The sequence below is a fragment of the Sinocyclocheilus grahami genome, unplaced genomic scaffold, assembly GCF_001515645.1.
Source record: "Sinocyclocheilus grahami isolate Dianchi unplaced genomic scaffold, SAMN03320097.WGS_v1.1 scaffold618.1, whole genome shotgun sequence".
NCBI classification, from domain to species: Eukaryota; Metazoa; Chordata; class Actinopteri; order Cypriniformes; family Cyprinidae; genus Sinocyclocheilus; species Sinocyclocheilus grahami.
The window spans coordinates 297,122-311,291 of NW_015505797.1; the positions used below are offsets into that span (position 1 = coordinate 297,122).

The 14,170-nt window shown below is 40.3% G+C and overlaps 1 protein-coding gene across 1 annotated transcript; it reads right to left on the bottom strand.

Moving 5' to 3' along the window:
* Window positions 1–1,396: 1,396 nt before the first annotated feature.
* LOC107557750 (extracellular calcium-sensing receptor-like) lies at window positions 1,397–10,530 on the bottom strand. The gene is made up of 6 exons (XM_016241275.1): window positions 10,328–10,530; window positions 9,891–10,197; window positions 7,578–8,417; window positions 7,215–7,445; window positions 4,899–5,022; window positions 1,397–2,848 (listed from the first exon to the last, which is right to left on the bottom strand). The coding sequence occupies exons 1-6, from the start codon at window positions 10,528–10,530 to the stop codon at window positions 1,704–1,706; spliced, it is 2,850 nt and encodes a 949-aa protein (XP_016096761.1). The 3' UTR covers window positions 1,397–1,703.
* Between the last annotated feature and the right edge of the window lie 3,640 nt (window positions 10,531–14,170).

Consider the following 14,170-nt stretch of genomic DNA (forward strand, 5'->3'; position numbering starts at 1 on the left):
AATAGACCCACACTGCCCACCGCTTGTCTACTACTTACATCTTTTGTGTATTTGGTCCAAGTGTTGAAGTGGGCATGAAGACCACAAGTGTGTGCCGAACTTTCCATTAGCCTACCCGATGGGACACACTTCTAAAAAAAGTGTTTACACTTTACCTTAATTTTCCTAAAAAGTCCCCAAACAGACAACACAGTTTAATTATTGTGGTGCTTCTAAGTGATACAAAGCAGTTGCAAACGTTTCACAAAATATGTTGTACTGCCAAATTATATGTAATATCTAATTTTAACGTACACCAGAAAGGTTTCCGTAAGATCTCGGCAAAAAGTCTCACGATTTATTTACAGAACATGATGCATGATGGGATAAACTTAAGACTCGAATACCGCTCCAAAGCAGTTAGTGTGCATTTAGTAGATGCCACTAAAACTATATATCAACACATGCATTGAATGGTTTGTGAGATGTATATAAAACATACATCTGTTTTTTGTACACTTTCTCTTTTGCAAAGTAGTAATTTTTCATTCCTTGCGCTCCAGTATAATGCTTGTTGAACTTGTGCTAATCAGATAACATCAGACTGAGTAACAACAAAGTTATTCGCTCATTTTACCACCACTTTGTTTCCTGCTTGAAAGAAGAATTTACTTTCTGTTGACTAGAATTCGGATAGCAAGACCAAAATTGTGGCACAGGCAAGATGGTCCAGTAAAACGCAATCATCTCTCTATATGTAACAATTTAGTAACAAATGAACTATTGCGTTATATCATATATTATATAAATGGTTTTGTTTTGATATGAAAATGGAACCTATTATCTCTCTGTGGCTACAATTGTGAATTGTTGTCCAATCAGAAACATCCATTATGATGTCATGGTTTACACCTGTTAGTAATTATTAATTATATTTATGTTTATTCTCCTCTGGGATCTAAATGCACCTTGAAAAAGGCAGATATTTACTCTTTAAAAAACACCAAAAATATTGACAAAGTACGTACGTGTTGTACGTAAAAGTGAGTGTTGAAAACCGTTTCTACTCAAATTCACAACGGTAAGCTTGTAATGATTATTTATAGTTTAGGTGTTGCATCAGACTTAGTGAGAACTGTCCGTTTAACGTCACTCCGTCTTTGCACGACTTACATTACTTCCAGTGAGAAGAAGGTCCAGCTATTACAACAGGGCTGTGCTATTCTGACAGCTATAATGCAGCAATGTGTAGAGCTTGTAAGCATGCAAGATTGTTGAGCAAGAAAAAGGTCGTCTCTGAGTCAGATACAAGGTGTGTTATAGGCTCCGTCACTTTCCTTTTTTGCTTGCAAGCTTGTCTCTGAACTATTAGAACTATTACCAAGGCACTAGAGATCACAGTAGACATAAATCGGGTGTTTTTGTTTTATTTATCCACTTCTGTGTTACATATAAGGCATTCAGCAAGATGCCTAAAACAGAGTGACATAAAAAGTGTCTATGAAAGAATGCAGTGGTACACAATTGGATTGTATGCAAATTACACTTTTGTGTCGGTGAGTTATGGTGGGTCTAAGTTTTGTTGACAGAGATCAGTCCGGGCCTGAAGACTGGGAGGATTCTTTGGAGAAAATGACGGATACAGCTATTGCGATACCACCACGGAGTACAAAAACAACCACATCCTTAAACCAAAATCACAGTGGAAACCAGTTTGTGTGCACTCATTTGACCGAGTTCTTTCTAGCTTCCTCAAAGCTTATGGAGAGACTGACTGTTCCGCTTCCAAAGCTCACCCTTGGTTTCTGACTATGTCTCCGCGTAGAGGGGAACTCAATTTCATTGCCGTTGGTCTTCAGGCTGATTGACGAAGAGGGCGAGGAGGCAGAGGACCCACCCACACTGCTTGACCTCTTTCTGGAGGCAGAACTGTGTCGCAGTGTCGCTTTCGCTGCTGCTTTGAAAGCATGAGCTGCTGTGCTACAACGAACCTCCTCAATCGTGTTCCTGGATGGTTTCAGGAGGATGATGTAGACCTTGTTGAAAAAGATACAGGCTAGCAGACTGAAGCTGGAAGCCAGAATGGCAATGACCTCGACCGCCGAGACAAATTTGCCATACGTGCTGAAGTATGCGGGGATGAAGGAGATCCAAACAATGAAAAAAATGAGCATGCTAAATGTGATGAACTTGGCCTCCGTGAAGTTTTCGGGAAGTTTCCGAGACTTGAATGCAAAGAAGAAACAAACGGCTGCCAGCAGGCATGTATAACCGATCAGGAATCCCAACGCCATCATGGAGCCCTCGTTGCAGGTGATAAAGATAATCTCATCGATGTCATAGTTCTTGTAACTCCCTGGTGGAGCATTGTACAACCAAACCACGCAGATCATCACCTGCACAAACGTGAACAGGAACACCAGTAAGAACTGCAGGTTCAATCCCCACCATTTACGGTGGAGGCTGGTGGGGATTTTGGCTTCGAACACCAGTAGGACACGATTGGTTTTAACTAGAATGCAAGAGATGCACAACACAAAGCTGATTCCAAAAGCTGGTTGCCGTACACGGCACGTCCAGTCCTGTGGCTCGCCTATGAATATAAGAGAGCTGGAGAAACAACAGATGAGTGAGAAAAGCAGAAGAAACGACAGCTCTCGGTTCGACGCCTTCACAATCGGAGTATCGCGGAATTGCACAAAAACACCCAACACGAAAGCTGTTAACAGAACCCCGAGAACTGCAAGTAAGGCCAAAGCGATCCCAAACGGTTCAGTCCAGGACAGAAACTCGATCTCCTTCAGAAAGCAGGACGTGTGATTGCCGTTAGACCAGGAGTTGTTTGGGCATTTAGAGCAAACACTGGCATCTGTGGAGAAAAGAAAAGAAACAGGAAATAATATTACAAAAGCACTCAATTGTACAATACGTACTCAAATCTTAACATTAGTCAATGCTTCTGTTTACGTCCCTTCGATGTTGGATAGATAGACTAGGGGTAAACGGGAGTATAACATTAAGGAAATTGTGTGTGTGTGTGTGTGTGTGTGTAGGAATGGCAGCAAAAGAGAAGGATATAGACAGTGCTCTTGAATCTATTTGAAAGGTTTTTCAATGAGGAAGATTAATTCAAAGATTTAAAAATGAGCAATATAGTCTTTACATTAATTAACTCTTTCCCCGCCATTGTTGTTATTTTTATTTTATTTTAATTAAAGTTGCCAGTCACTACAAGCAGGGCTGCACGATTATGACAAAAATCATAAATGTCGATTATTCCCTTGAAATTGTAATTGCGATTATTACACATCATATAATCACAATTTATATTGAATGATGTTTATACCATAGTTTGAAGCAACCGCATGCCATAATTTGATATAAAAATAAACAAGCTGAAAACACACTAACTGGAAAACTTGTATTGCTTTTCTATAGCATTAAGCCTCAAATCTGAACTATACACTGGATTGGTTTCTTCTTTAAATAAAAAAAGTAAAAATATGCATGGTATTATAATGTTACACTAAAATTTAAATAATGTAAAAACCCTTAAGATAAGCTGTAGAAGGAAACAAACACATCTTAAACACGCAGAATAACATAAGTGGACTTTGAACGATTAATTGTGGCATCCGTAATTGTAATAGTGATTAGAAATTTGAGTAATTGTGCTGCCCTAGTAACTGCCAGCACTTTTATATTTTGTTGTATGAATATCTTAACATGCAAAATTGACTAAGAATAAAAGGTGCTGTACAACAGGGGTAGCCTACCCTCATCCAGGAGAGCCACCTTGCTGCAGACTTAAAAGTATTTTTTTCTAGTAATCCTGAACACCTTGATTAGCTGGTAACCATTCACCATTAGGATGGTAACCATTCAGGCGCAGGCTTGGCTACCCCTGCTCTAACCCAAGGGTAGGTAACCCAAAATATCAACCTTTGTGCGTCTACCTTTGAAGCAAGCATAACGTTCAACTTGGATCACATATGCCATTATAGCAGGAGTGTCCAAACCTTTCCCTAAAGGGCCACTGTCCCACAGAGTTTAGCTCCAACCATTATTAAACACACCTGAAGCAGCTAATCAAGGTCCTCAGACTCACTAGAAATGTCCAGGCAGGTGTGTTGGAGCTGGATTGCATTATAGCCTTGACATCACTGAACTGCTGTTAGAGTTGTACAATAGGATACCACAGAAATGAAGGAGAAGTGCAGTAAGTGTAACCTGCTTAATTAGGACTAGAGATAAACTCTGCTTGAAGGTGGTGCTCCAGGAGCAGGATTGGACTCCTCTGCTCTAAGTCTTGACGAAAGGTGCTGTACAACAGGGGTAGCCTACCCTCATCCAGGAGAGCCACCTTGCTGCAGACTTAAAAGTATTTTTTTCTAGTAATCCTGAACACCTTGATTAGCTGGTAACCATTCACCATTAGGATGGTAACCATTCAGGAGCAGGCTTGGCTACCCCTGCTCTAACCCAAGGGTAGGTAACCCAAAATATAAACCTTTGTGCGTCTACCTTTGAAGCAAGCATAACGTTCAACTTGGATCACATATGCCATTATAGCAGGAGTGTCCAAACCTTTCCCTAAAGGGCCACTGTCCCACAGAGTTTAGCTCCAACCATTATTAAACACACCTGAAGCAGCTAATCAAGGTCCTCAGACTCACTAGAAATGTCCAGGCAGGTGTGTTGGAGCTGGATTGCATTATAGCCTTGACATCACTGAACTGCTGTTAGAGTTGTACAATAGGATACCACAGAAATGAAGGAGAAGTGCAGTAAGTGTAACCTGCTTAATTAGGACTAGAGATAAACTCTGCTTGAAGGTGGTGCTCCAGGAGCAGGATTGGACTCCTCTGCTCTAAGTCTTGACTCAAGTATACTTGTTGCTAATTCATGCATTTGCTAACCTTTATGATCACTGTACTCCCCATCCGAGCACTCTGTACACTCGAAGCAGCATGTGGGTTTGCCATCAATAATTCCTTTTCTGGTTCCAGGTTCACACTCCTCACTACAGTTGGAAAATGGTACCTGGTAGAGGAAAGGAAAACAATGTATTGTCTCATGCAATACAACAAAGGCACATTTGCTGTAACCGACTGGATAAGGATGTGATCCTCGGGGAATCCATTAACTTAAAGGGGTCCTATTATGCTTTTTCAGTTTGTCAAGTTAGTGTGTAATGTTCCTGTTTCAGCATACAAAAGATCCGCAAGGTTACAAAGTGCACTCCAAAGGGAGATATACAGAAAACCTTTCAAGAACTACAACAAACGGCTCGTTCGGACTATAATGTGCTTCTTCCGGATATTGTGAAGTCACAATGTCAATAATTTAAACCATTCCCGCTCACAGAATACACAAAGCAAGGCTTGGTTGAGCTGCACTAGAGACCATAAAAGACCAAAGGTTCTGCATGATCCTGTTGTTCATTAACACTCTCAGAATCGGGCTCGAAATTGGTATGGCAAAATTGACAGCATTGTTAATATGTATAACTGAGCAGATGAAACTCGTGGTTATGGTAAGGGGCGTAACATTTCCGGAACATGCTATAAGCAGATCGCAAGTCGCAATTCACTGAGCCAGCTAACCAATCAGAGCTCATTTCAAAAGGAGGGGTTTCATCGAAACGGGAATTAGACGACGCGTTTGAGACAGACGGTGCTGCAACAAGGTAAAATATGTGAAAAATAATGTGCTTTTCGAACAATCAAGCATGAAAACCTATTCTAGAACACCCCAAAAACGAAATTAAGACTTACACGAGCATAACAGAACCCCTTTAATGAGCGCTAGGCTTTATAACAATCTAAGGGTGGGGACACACCAAACCGACGCCAGAGAACTAGTGTCGAGGAAAGCCGACTGCATGTCAGGGCAAAAAAAAGTTGCACTAGAACACACTTAAGCCGACTGAGCCTGCGTGAGAGAACATAACTCTGCCATACCAGCAGGTGGCAGTAGTCTGTATTCAGCATTCAAGCAGTACCCGGGTTTCCATCCAAAGTTGCAAATTTAACTTATGCGCAAAATTGGAATATCGCTCGAAACATTTGTGAACAAGCTCCGTTTCCATCCAACGAGTCAAAGAGAACAAAATCATCACTTCCTGATAAACTGGAACTATACATCGCTAAGAAAAGTAGGAGAAGCTACTGAATATAATAATTTTCCTATATAATAAATTACTTGCACCTCAGAACGAGCAGACGAAACACAATGAATGCGGGTAATGCTTTCGGAGGTGGATGCTACTGTTTGGGAACGCAGTCGTTTAACAGTTCTGGGAGGCAATTATACAGAAATACTTTGATGACAGACTTTGCTCTGGCATTTCCGAATGACCGTATAACAACATTTCAGACGCTGTGGAACAAGATCGGTCCGCTGGTTAGTCAGGATTTGCCACCCCATAGTACAAAGTCACATGACTGTTTTAATGCGCATGGAGGAATTTATTTGCAAAATGCATTTCCATCTCCCAGTATATTCGCATTAACCCTTTTTCGCACAAGTCAAAAACCACCTCAAGTGAGCGTAAAAACTTTTTTGTGAATTAAGGCATTTTTATTCGAAATTCAGGGTTTCCATCACTCGATTCTGATGCGATACTTCAAAATGCGCATAAAAGCCGGGTGATGGAAACCCAGCTAGTGAAACCGGAAGAGCTAGAACTGTGGACATACAAAGCAAGGAACACTTTTAATGGCATTGTCAGCCCTGGGTCTTCTTCTTGTGATTGGTTGGCTTTCGTCAGTTGCGTTTTTTTCTCGTGCGCTCATTCGCTAAGCTGAATAGCCAATCTGAGTTCTCTTTCTTGCCGACGAGCTCTGGCGCCGATTGGACAAGCAGAAGTGGCCATAAAACAGCTGATGGTGTCCAAATAGAGCAGGGGTGTCAAACTCAATTCCTGGAGGGCCGGAGCCCTGCAGAGATTTGTTCCAACCCTGCTCCAACACACATACCATGTAGTTTTCAAATAAGCCTGAAGGACTTGATCAGTTGCATCAGGTGTGTTTAGAGTTAGGGTTGAATCTAAACTCTGCAGGACTCCAGCCCTCCAGGAATTGAGTTTGACACCCCTGGAATAGAGCCAACGGTGCAGAACACACTACGACCGATGCTCAAAAAACACCCGACATTGCTCGACCGTCGCCTTGGTGTGTCCCGGGCTTTAAGAGCCAAGCACTCTGGCTACTGTGTGGTCTATGCTTACTCACCTCAGTTAGACGGCCGTTCCACAGTATTTTTGTCTTGTCAATGGAAAGTTTGGCTCCGTTCTTGTTATGCATACTGTAATAACCAACCTCCTTGAACACAACAGAACCGTCCTCAGGTGATCGATGCCAGTTTATAATGGTATAATTTGCTGAGAGCTCACTGCCATTGTCAAAGCGCACCCTCTCCCCTATGCTGTTTATGAAGTTGAGGTGTCTCAGTTGTTTCAGAACCTTTTAGAATAAAAAGAGGCATGTGAATACCATTTCGTCAATATCCTAGAAAATCAAGAGGAGCAGAAGGGAACCAACAGGAAATTATTGTGCAGTTTACAAATATATATATGTAGCATGATAAGTACCAACCTGCCATGCTTCAACTTTCCTAATGTCTGCACAAGAGCCATTAGCAAACAATCCTTTTCCAGGTGTGCAGGTAAGTATGTCCTGAAGTGCCTGTGCTATGGCATAAACAGCTACATACACATTGTAAGAAATCCGTAGGTGCGTGTAGTCCAGGTACGGCGTCTCCACACTTGCAATGTCCTCTTCACCAGTGCACAGAGGTCTGAAACTTGTACTGCCGTTTTCACTGTCCTCATTCCTTGGACTATCTTCAAGATAGCAGTTAAAAGTCTCCTCCCAAAATTCTCGCACAAACTCATTATGGCTGGACTTCTTTGGATGCACCTGCTGTAGGAATTCTTTAAAGCCAGGTATATGGCCAGCCCTCAGCGCAAAGCCAATCGTTCCTCCCATGACATCAAGGTACTCTGGCTTGGCAACCAGGCTAGAGCTGGCCCACGCCTCACTCGCCAACCAGATACGGTCTGTGACGTTTCGCCTCACCATCTCTTTAACGAGTGGCTCGATGTCCGGTCCGCTAGCGAACACGGCGATGACTCTAGCGGTTGAGTTCTCGATGCGGTCTGCCAGGCGGCGGATCTCAGCTTCATCGATGTATTGTGAAATTAAAACATTGAGATCAATGCAGATGTCCCTATGAAACATTTCATTCTCAAACTTTTCGATCCCCGGGCGACCATATTCATCGTCAGAGGCGATGGCAATCACCCAGTTCCACTGGAAGTGATCAATGATGGCAGCAATGGCAATAGCCTGATACTCATCGGTGGGGATAGTTCTCATGAATGATTTGTACTGATTCTTGTTGCTCAAAAGTCGACTGGACGAAGCGTAGCTGATCTGAAAAACAGTAGAGGAGAGGTACAATCTTAAGACAATTTTTTTCAGCGTATTTTTTCATGCAGCACTTAAAATGACAGCTCACAGTGACCATATCTGTCAAGCACCAAAAAGGACAAAAAAACAAGTAGCATAGCCTCTCTCTCTCTCTCTTTTCTACAGAGCCCCACACATGGCATGCAGGAAAAAAATAGTAGGCTAAATCGAGAGAACAAATTAGTAAATTGTGCGCACAATTTAGCAAATTGAGGGAACGAATTAGTAAATTGAGGAAACGAAATAGTAATCGTGCACACAATTTAGTAAATCGAGGGAACGAATTAGTAAATCGAGGAAACGAAATAGTAATCGTGTGCACGATTTAGCAAATCGAGGGAACAAATTAGTAAATCGAGGAAACGAAATAGTAATTGTGTGCACGATTTAGCAAATCGCGGGAACGAATTAGTAAATCGAGGAAACAAAATAGTAATTGTGTGCAAGATTTAGCAAATTGAGGGAACGAATTAGTAAATCGAGGAAACAAAATAGTAATCGTGTGCACGATTTAACAAATCGAGGGAACGAATTAGTAAATCGAGGAAACGAAATAGTAATCGTGTGCACGATTTAGCAAATCGAGGGAACAAATTAGTAAATCGAGGGAACGAAATAGTAATCGTGTGATTCTACAAAATTCTCCTTTTGTGTTTCATATAAATAATGGATATAGCTTTAGAATTATGTCATAGTGAGTAAATTACAGAATGTTTATTTTTAAGACAACTATTGTTTTTCATGCACTGGCCATGTTATGCTTTTCCAATAACATGTCTTGGAAATATCCCCCTAAAAAAGTACATTCTATCTATTTGCGTCTGTAGATTACATTTCAATTACAATATATCTTTAAAGGCTGTTTTCCCAAAATGAGTGAAAATTTTATTCTTATCTATATCCTAAAGTTTTTAGACAGGGGTTTCATATATTATTTGCCATGTAAAACAAGGTGAAAGTATTATTATTAATATTTCTATTAATTACTCAAATTACATTTTTTTTATTACCGGTATTATTTCCAATTTTTGTTAAATTTTAAAACTAATCAAAATGAAACAATGGCTGTATACAATGTCCAGATTTCTGTTCTGGAAATGTATGCAAATTAGTGCATATTTAATTAAACCATGTAATTTGCATATCTAATCATAACATTTCAGAAAACTTGTAATACAAAACAATACTGTAATACAATACAACAGTACTGTGATTAATCAAATTAAGAAGTATGTGATATGTATTTTTTTTTTTTTACCCTATTCACCTGTGGTGTCTTTCTTAAAAAGGTAAATTAGATAATCAAGATAAGTTTCATACAACTGTTGTCTTTAGAAACATTCAAAATAAATTGAATTATATTGCAATTACCAAGCATATATCACATAAACTATGTCAATGAAACATTCGGTGATGGTTTGTAAATTGCAGAACAACCTGAGGAATGTAGAAGAGGCCCAGAAGGTCAGCCACGGCTGTAGATACAGCAGATCCAGATGCTCCAACCACTGCAATGGTTGAAGGGATGTTCCCTGTGCAGTTACAGAACTCATCCAAGTTGAGTGAATCGATCTTATTCTGTGCAACAAAGCTTAGCGACGCCTCCAGGGCTTTCGAGACAGTGTTACATGTGTCAAATATACGGTAGCCAAGCGTGATGTTTGGAAGAAAAGCAGAGCTGTTGTTGATTTCCTCTATAGCAAAGATCATAGACTGCAGCCAACGGAACCCACGAAAGTTATATCTGAAAAAGAAAGGGTAGCTCAATAAGAACTCACACTCCGGGTCATGCTTATCATTTTGTCAAGTTAAACAACAAGGACTATTAAAAGTTTGAACCACATTTGCAGAAGCTGACCATGTTGTGTTTATACCTGACACACTCAGTTGACTCTGGCCTCGCTGCAAGATCCTGGTCTTTGGATGCCACCCCAAAGTGTATTGGGAAAAGCCCCCCCAGCAATATGTCACCTGTCTTCTGGGCCCTCTGGTGTGGGCCATAGATCGAAATTACACCGCTGAAGCCCAGCAGAACCAGGTAATGCAAGTAAAACCTCAAGGCAAGATGAAACCTCATTGCTTCAGTTGGTTTCTAATGTGGTCTTCATGGAGCAAGCTTTGGAATTTCCACTAGTTTTGTCAATTGCCTCTTCTGCCAAATATTAATTCTAAAATGCTCTTCCTTCAGTTGATGGAGTCAACAGACAGTATGCATAGAGTGTCAGACGGACCAACACATTCTTGAGCGGTGAAGGAGCTGGCGAGTCCACCCACATCGCTGATCACGTACGGGTCTATTTGTGGAGATGATGATTCTTTTGTTCCTTCCTCCAGTAAATTCCTCTCCTGTTCATTATGTGATGGATCGAGGTAGACACGGCCCATGAAAGTAATTTACAGTTGATAGTGTTTGGCTGAACGCTGAATATTGCTGAAAAAAATAAATAAACAGGACACTTAAGACAGTAAAAACAAGTAATGTTCATATTACAGATCAAAATTAGAGAATTTATGAACACTTGATTTTTCAGAAATAATTTAATCATCATTGTTCAAAATTTGAAGGAATTTTAATGTGGCTATACCATGCTAGTAGTACAGTGTTTTACAAAATTACCAAGGCACTTTATTGGAAAAAACTAAATTAGATCAAAATTATAAAACAGCAATGATCGCAGCATGAAGAAAGAATAGAACTAAAATTTCTGAAGGTTACAGATGTCAGAAAAAAGCTCCTGCTTTGAATGACTTCAGCACATCTGCGGCCGCAGGACATCACAGTTCAGTAGCTGTAGTGGGTTTCTTAGCCATAACTTTGTCGCCAAGGATTTTCAGTCAGGTTTAGAACAGGACTCTGGGCCGGCCATTTCATTATTTCAATGTTCTTGGCTTCAAGGAACTGCTTTACCCGTTTTACAGTATGACTGGAGCATGGTCTTGAACGAAAACTGCACGCTGATTGGAAGATGCTTGCAAGGAAGGAGCCGCATGTTGCTGAAGGAGCTTCGGATAAACATTTGCATTCACCTGCATGTATCTGTATAAGAGGCTCAAATCTTGCTGCAGAAAACATCCTTCAAACCATGACACTTCCTCCTTCTTTACACACTCGGGTTCAGTCTTTCCCCAGTTTGACGTTGAACATAATGTTTCCCATCAGACCCAAATAAATTAAACTTGCTCGCATCAGTAAAGTGAACTTTGGACCAGTTCTCCTCTCTCCACACAACATGCACCTCAGCAAAGATGAGCTTAGCCTTTACATTCTTTCTGCTGATGAGAGGTTTGGTCTCTGCGGAGTGTGCTTTCAGTCTCACTTCTCTTAAACGTGACGAGACAGATCCAGACCCTGATCAGCGCTGAACTGTTGAGCAATTCCAGCTGCAGTGCTGAACCGATTGCTCATTGAGATTCTCCGCATTATCTTGTCTTCTCCTGAATTTGTCTTATGCGGACGACCAGCCTTTTTGGGGGATTTGAATGAGTTAGTGACATTGTAAAGATGCAATATTCTAGAAATCACAGATCTGGAACGACCAGCTTCTCTTGCAGTGGCTGAAAGGGTCATTCCTTCAGCCCTTATCTGGACCACCTCCTGTCGCAGGGTTTCAGTCACTTTAGAGCGGCCCACCATCTTACAATCCCAGTGAAAACTGGAAAGTTAAGATGCCAGTTAAATAGGGTTTGTCATATAATTAAGGAAATTAGCACCAGGTGCCAGATTAACACCCATAACTTGGAGGCATCTGTAAGTGTTCAATTTTCATCAGAGTTCTTTTTCAAATATCTCATTTAAGTTTTTTATACTGGTGTTTCAGAATATATTTAACTCAGGAAATATGCTTAAACTGCGCTTTTACTCCTGTTAGGATAACTTAAAATAGGACTAAGCAGTGACCTCGAAATTTAGGAAATTTGTAGGTTGTTCTCTAATTTTGATCTCCACTGTGTGTGTGTATATATATATGTATGTATGTACAGTGGGTACGGAAAGTATTCAGAGGTCTTTTTTTTCTTAAAAAAAAAAAAAAGAAAAAGGAAAAAGCTGATAATTCACACACTATGCATTAAAGTGGAATAGGTACTTACCTTAAAGCATCAAGTCATGAATTCCATACGAAGAAACAAAAGCCAGATCACCATTCACGACTCCCAGAGAATATTACGACAAACAATGTACAATGGAAACAACCAGCTGGTAGTAACACCGGACCATACTTTAGTGAAACAGCATGCTCTCTTATTTTGCCTCTAGCTGTAGATCATTTTTTTGAGTTCCTCCATTAATTCGGAGCGCTGTGATGGTGTGTGCTGTTCCTATGAGAAGGGTGAAACATTAACCAGAGAGACCGGTCTATTTCCTCTGGCTGGTTATAGTCAGCCTGTGGTCACTCCTATTTCAGTCACCTCAAGCAACATGGCTGAAATCATTTAAAATGATCAACTTGCAATACCAGCCCAAACAAATACAATGCGCTTTATAAAGTAGATTTACACATGTGGAGTAGAAGGGAGTCTAAAGCTGAACGCAAAAAATCAACACAAACGCATCATGCTGAAATGAAGGCTTTAACAAATTAAAAACTGGATGCATTACTAGTTACCAGTTTTAAAAGTGCTAATCCAATCTAGCGAATCTTAATGACCATGATATGCAGGCAGTATCACACAGCATTCATAAACACACAAAAGCTTTATTTTGAGGATTTAATATAATCCATATTGCGGTTGAGATCTAAAACAAATACATACATGAATGTCGTTTCAATATTTTTTTTTCTTTCTCTCCATAGTATCTATACACCGATACTAGCAGCAGCGCTTCCTCTCTCTTTTCTCTCTGATAGAGTGCACACACACCGCAGTGAAACGAGAGCATTTAAAAACATGTCGTCCAACAAACTACACCTTTAATGACATACAGTAATTTTACTCCTAACGCACTTCACTCTCAGAAATAAAGGTACAAAAGCTGTCACTGGGGCGGTACCTTTTCCAAAGGTACACTTTTGTACCTATTAGGTTCTAATATGTACACTTTAGGAACTAATATGTACTTTTAAGGTACCAAATTGGACTCTTTAGGTACAAACATGTACCTTTTAAAAAGGTACTGCCCCAGTGACAGCTTTTGTACCTTTATTTCTGAGTGCGTTCATAAAGTCAGTCGAGTGTTTGACATAACCTCCTTTTGTGATCTGATGTGGATTTTTATCATAAGAATCATTATTTTATAGCATTCTATACTGTAATAAAGGCTATGTCAATTACCATTATATTAAACATGGACTTTATTCTTATATTGCGGTGTTACGTGTTTATTGTCTTTATGTTTGGTCAGTTAAAGCGTTTCGATCTTTTTATTGAGCGACAGCTGCATGCCGTTGTCCATATTAGGGATTTCCTGGAATGTTCTATTACATCTTTGAGGCATATTTGGAGTTTCTGCCCTCCGGCTTCCAGTATGAATGAAACCGATATAATAGACCAATTTCAGTGTTTGCAAACAGTGAGGACTTTTGTGGGCGGAGCCAATCTGGTGGCAGAAAATTACAGTTTTAAACTAGCGGTCTATTCAAGCCATGGAATAAAAGAATATAAAAGGTAATTGAGTTTATATTTCAAAATCTGACTTATCAACTTTATATCTCACAATTCTGATAAGAAAAATCAACTCGTCATGCTCTCTTTTTCCCCTCGGCTCAGAATCATGAGTT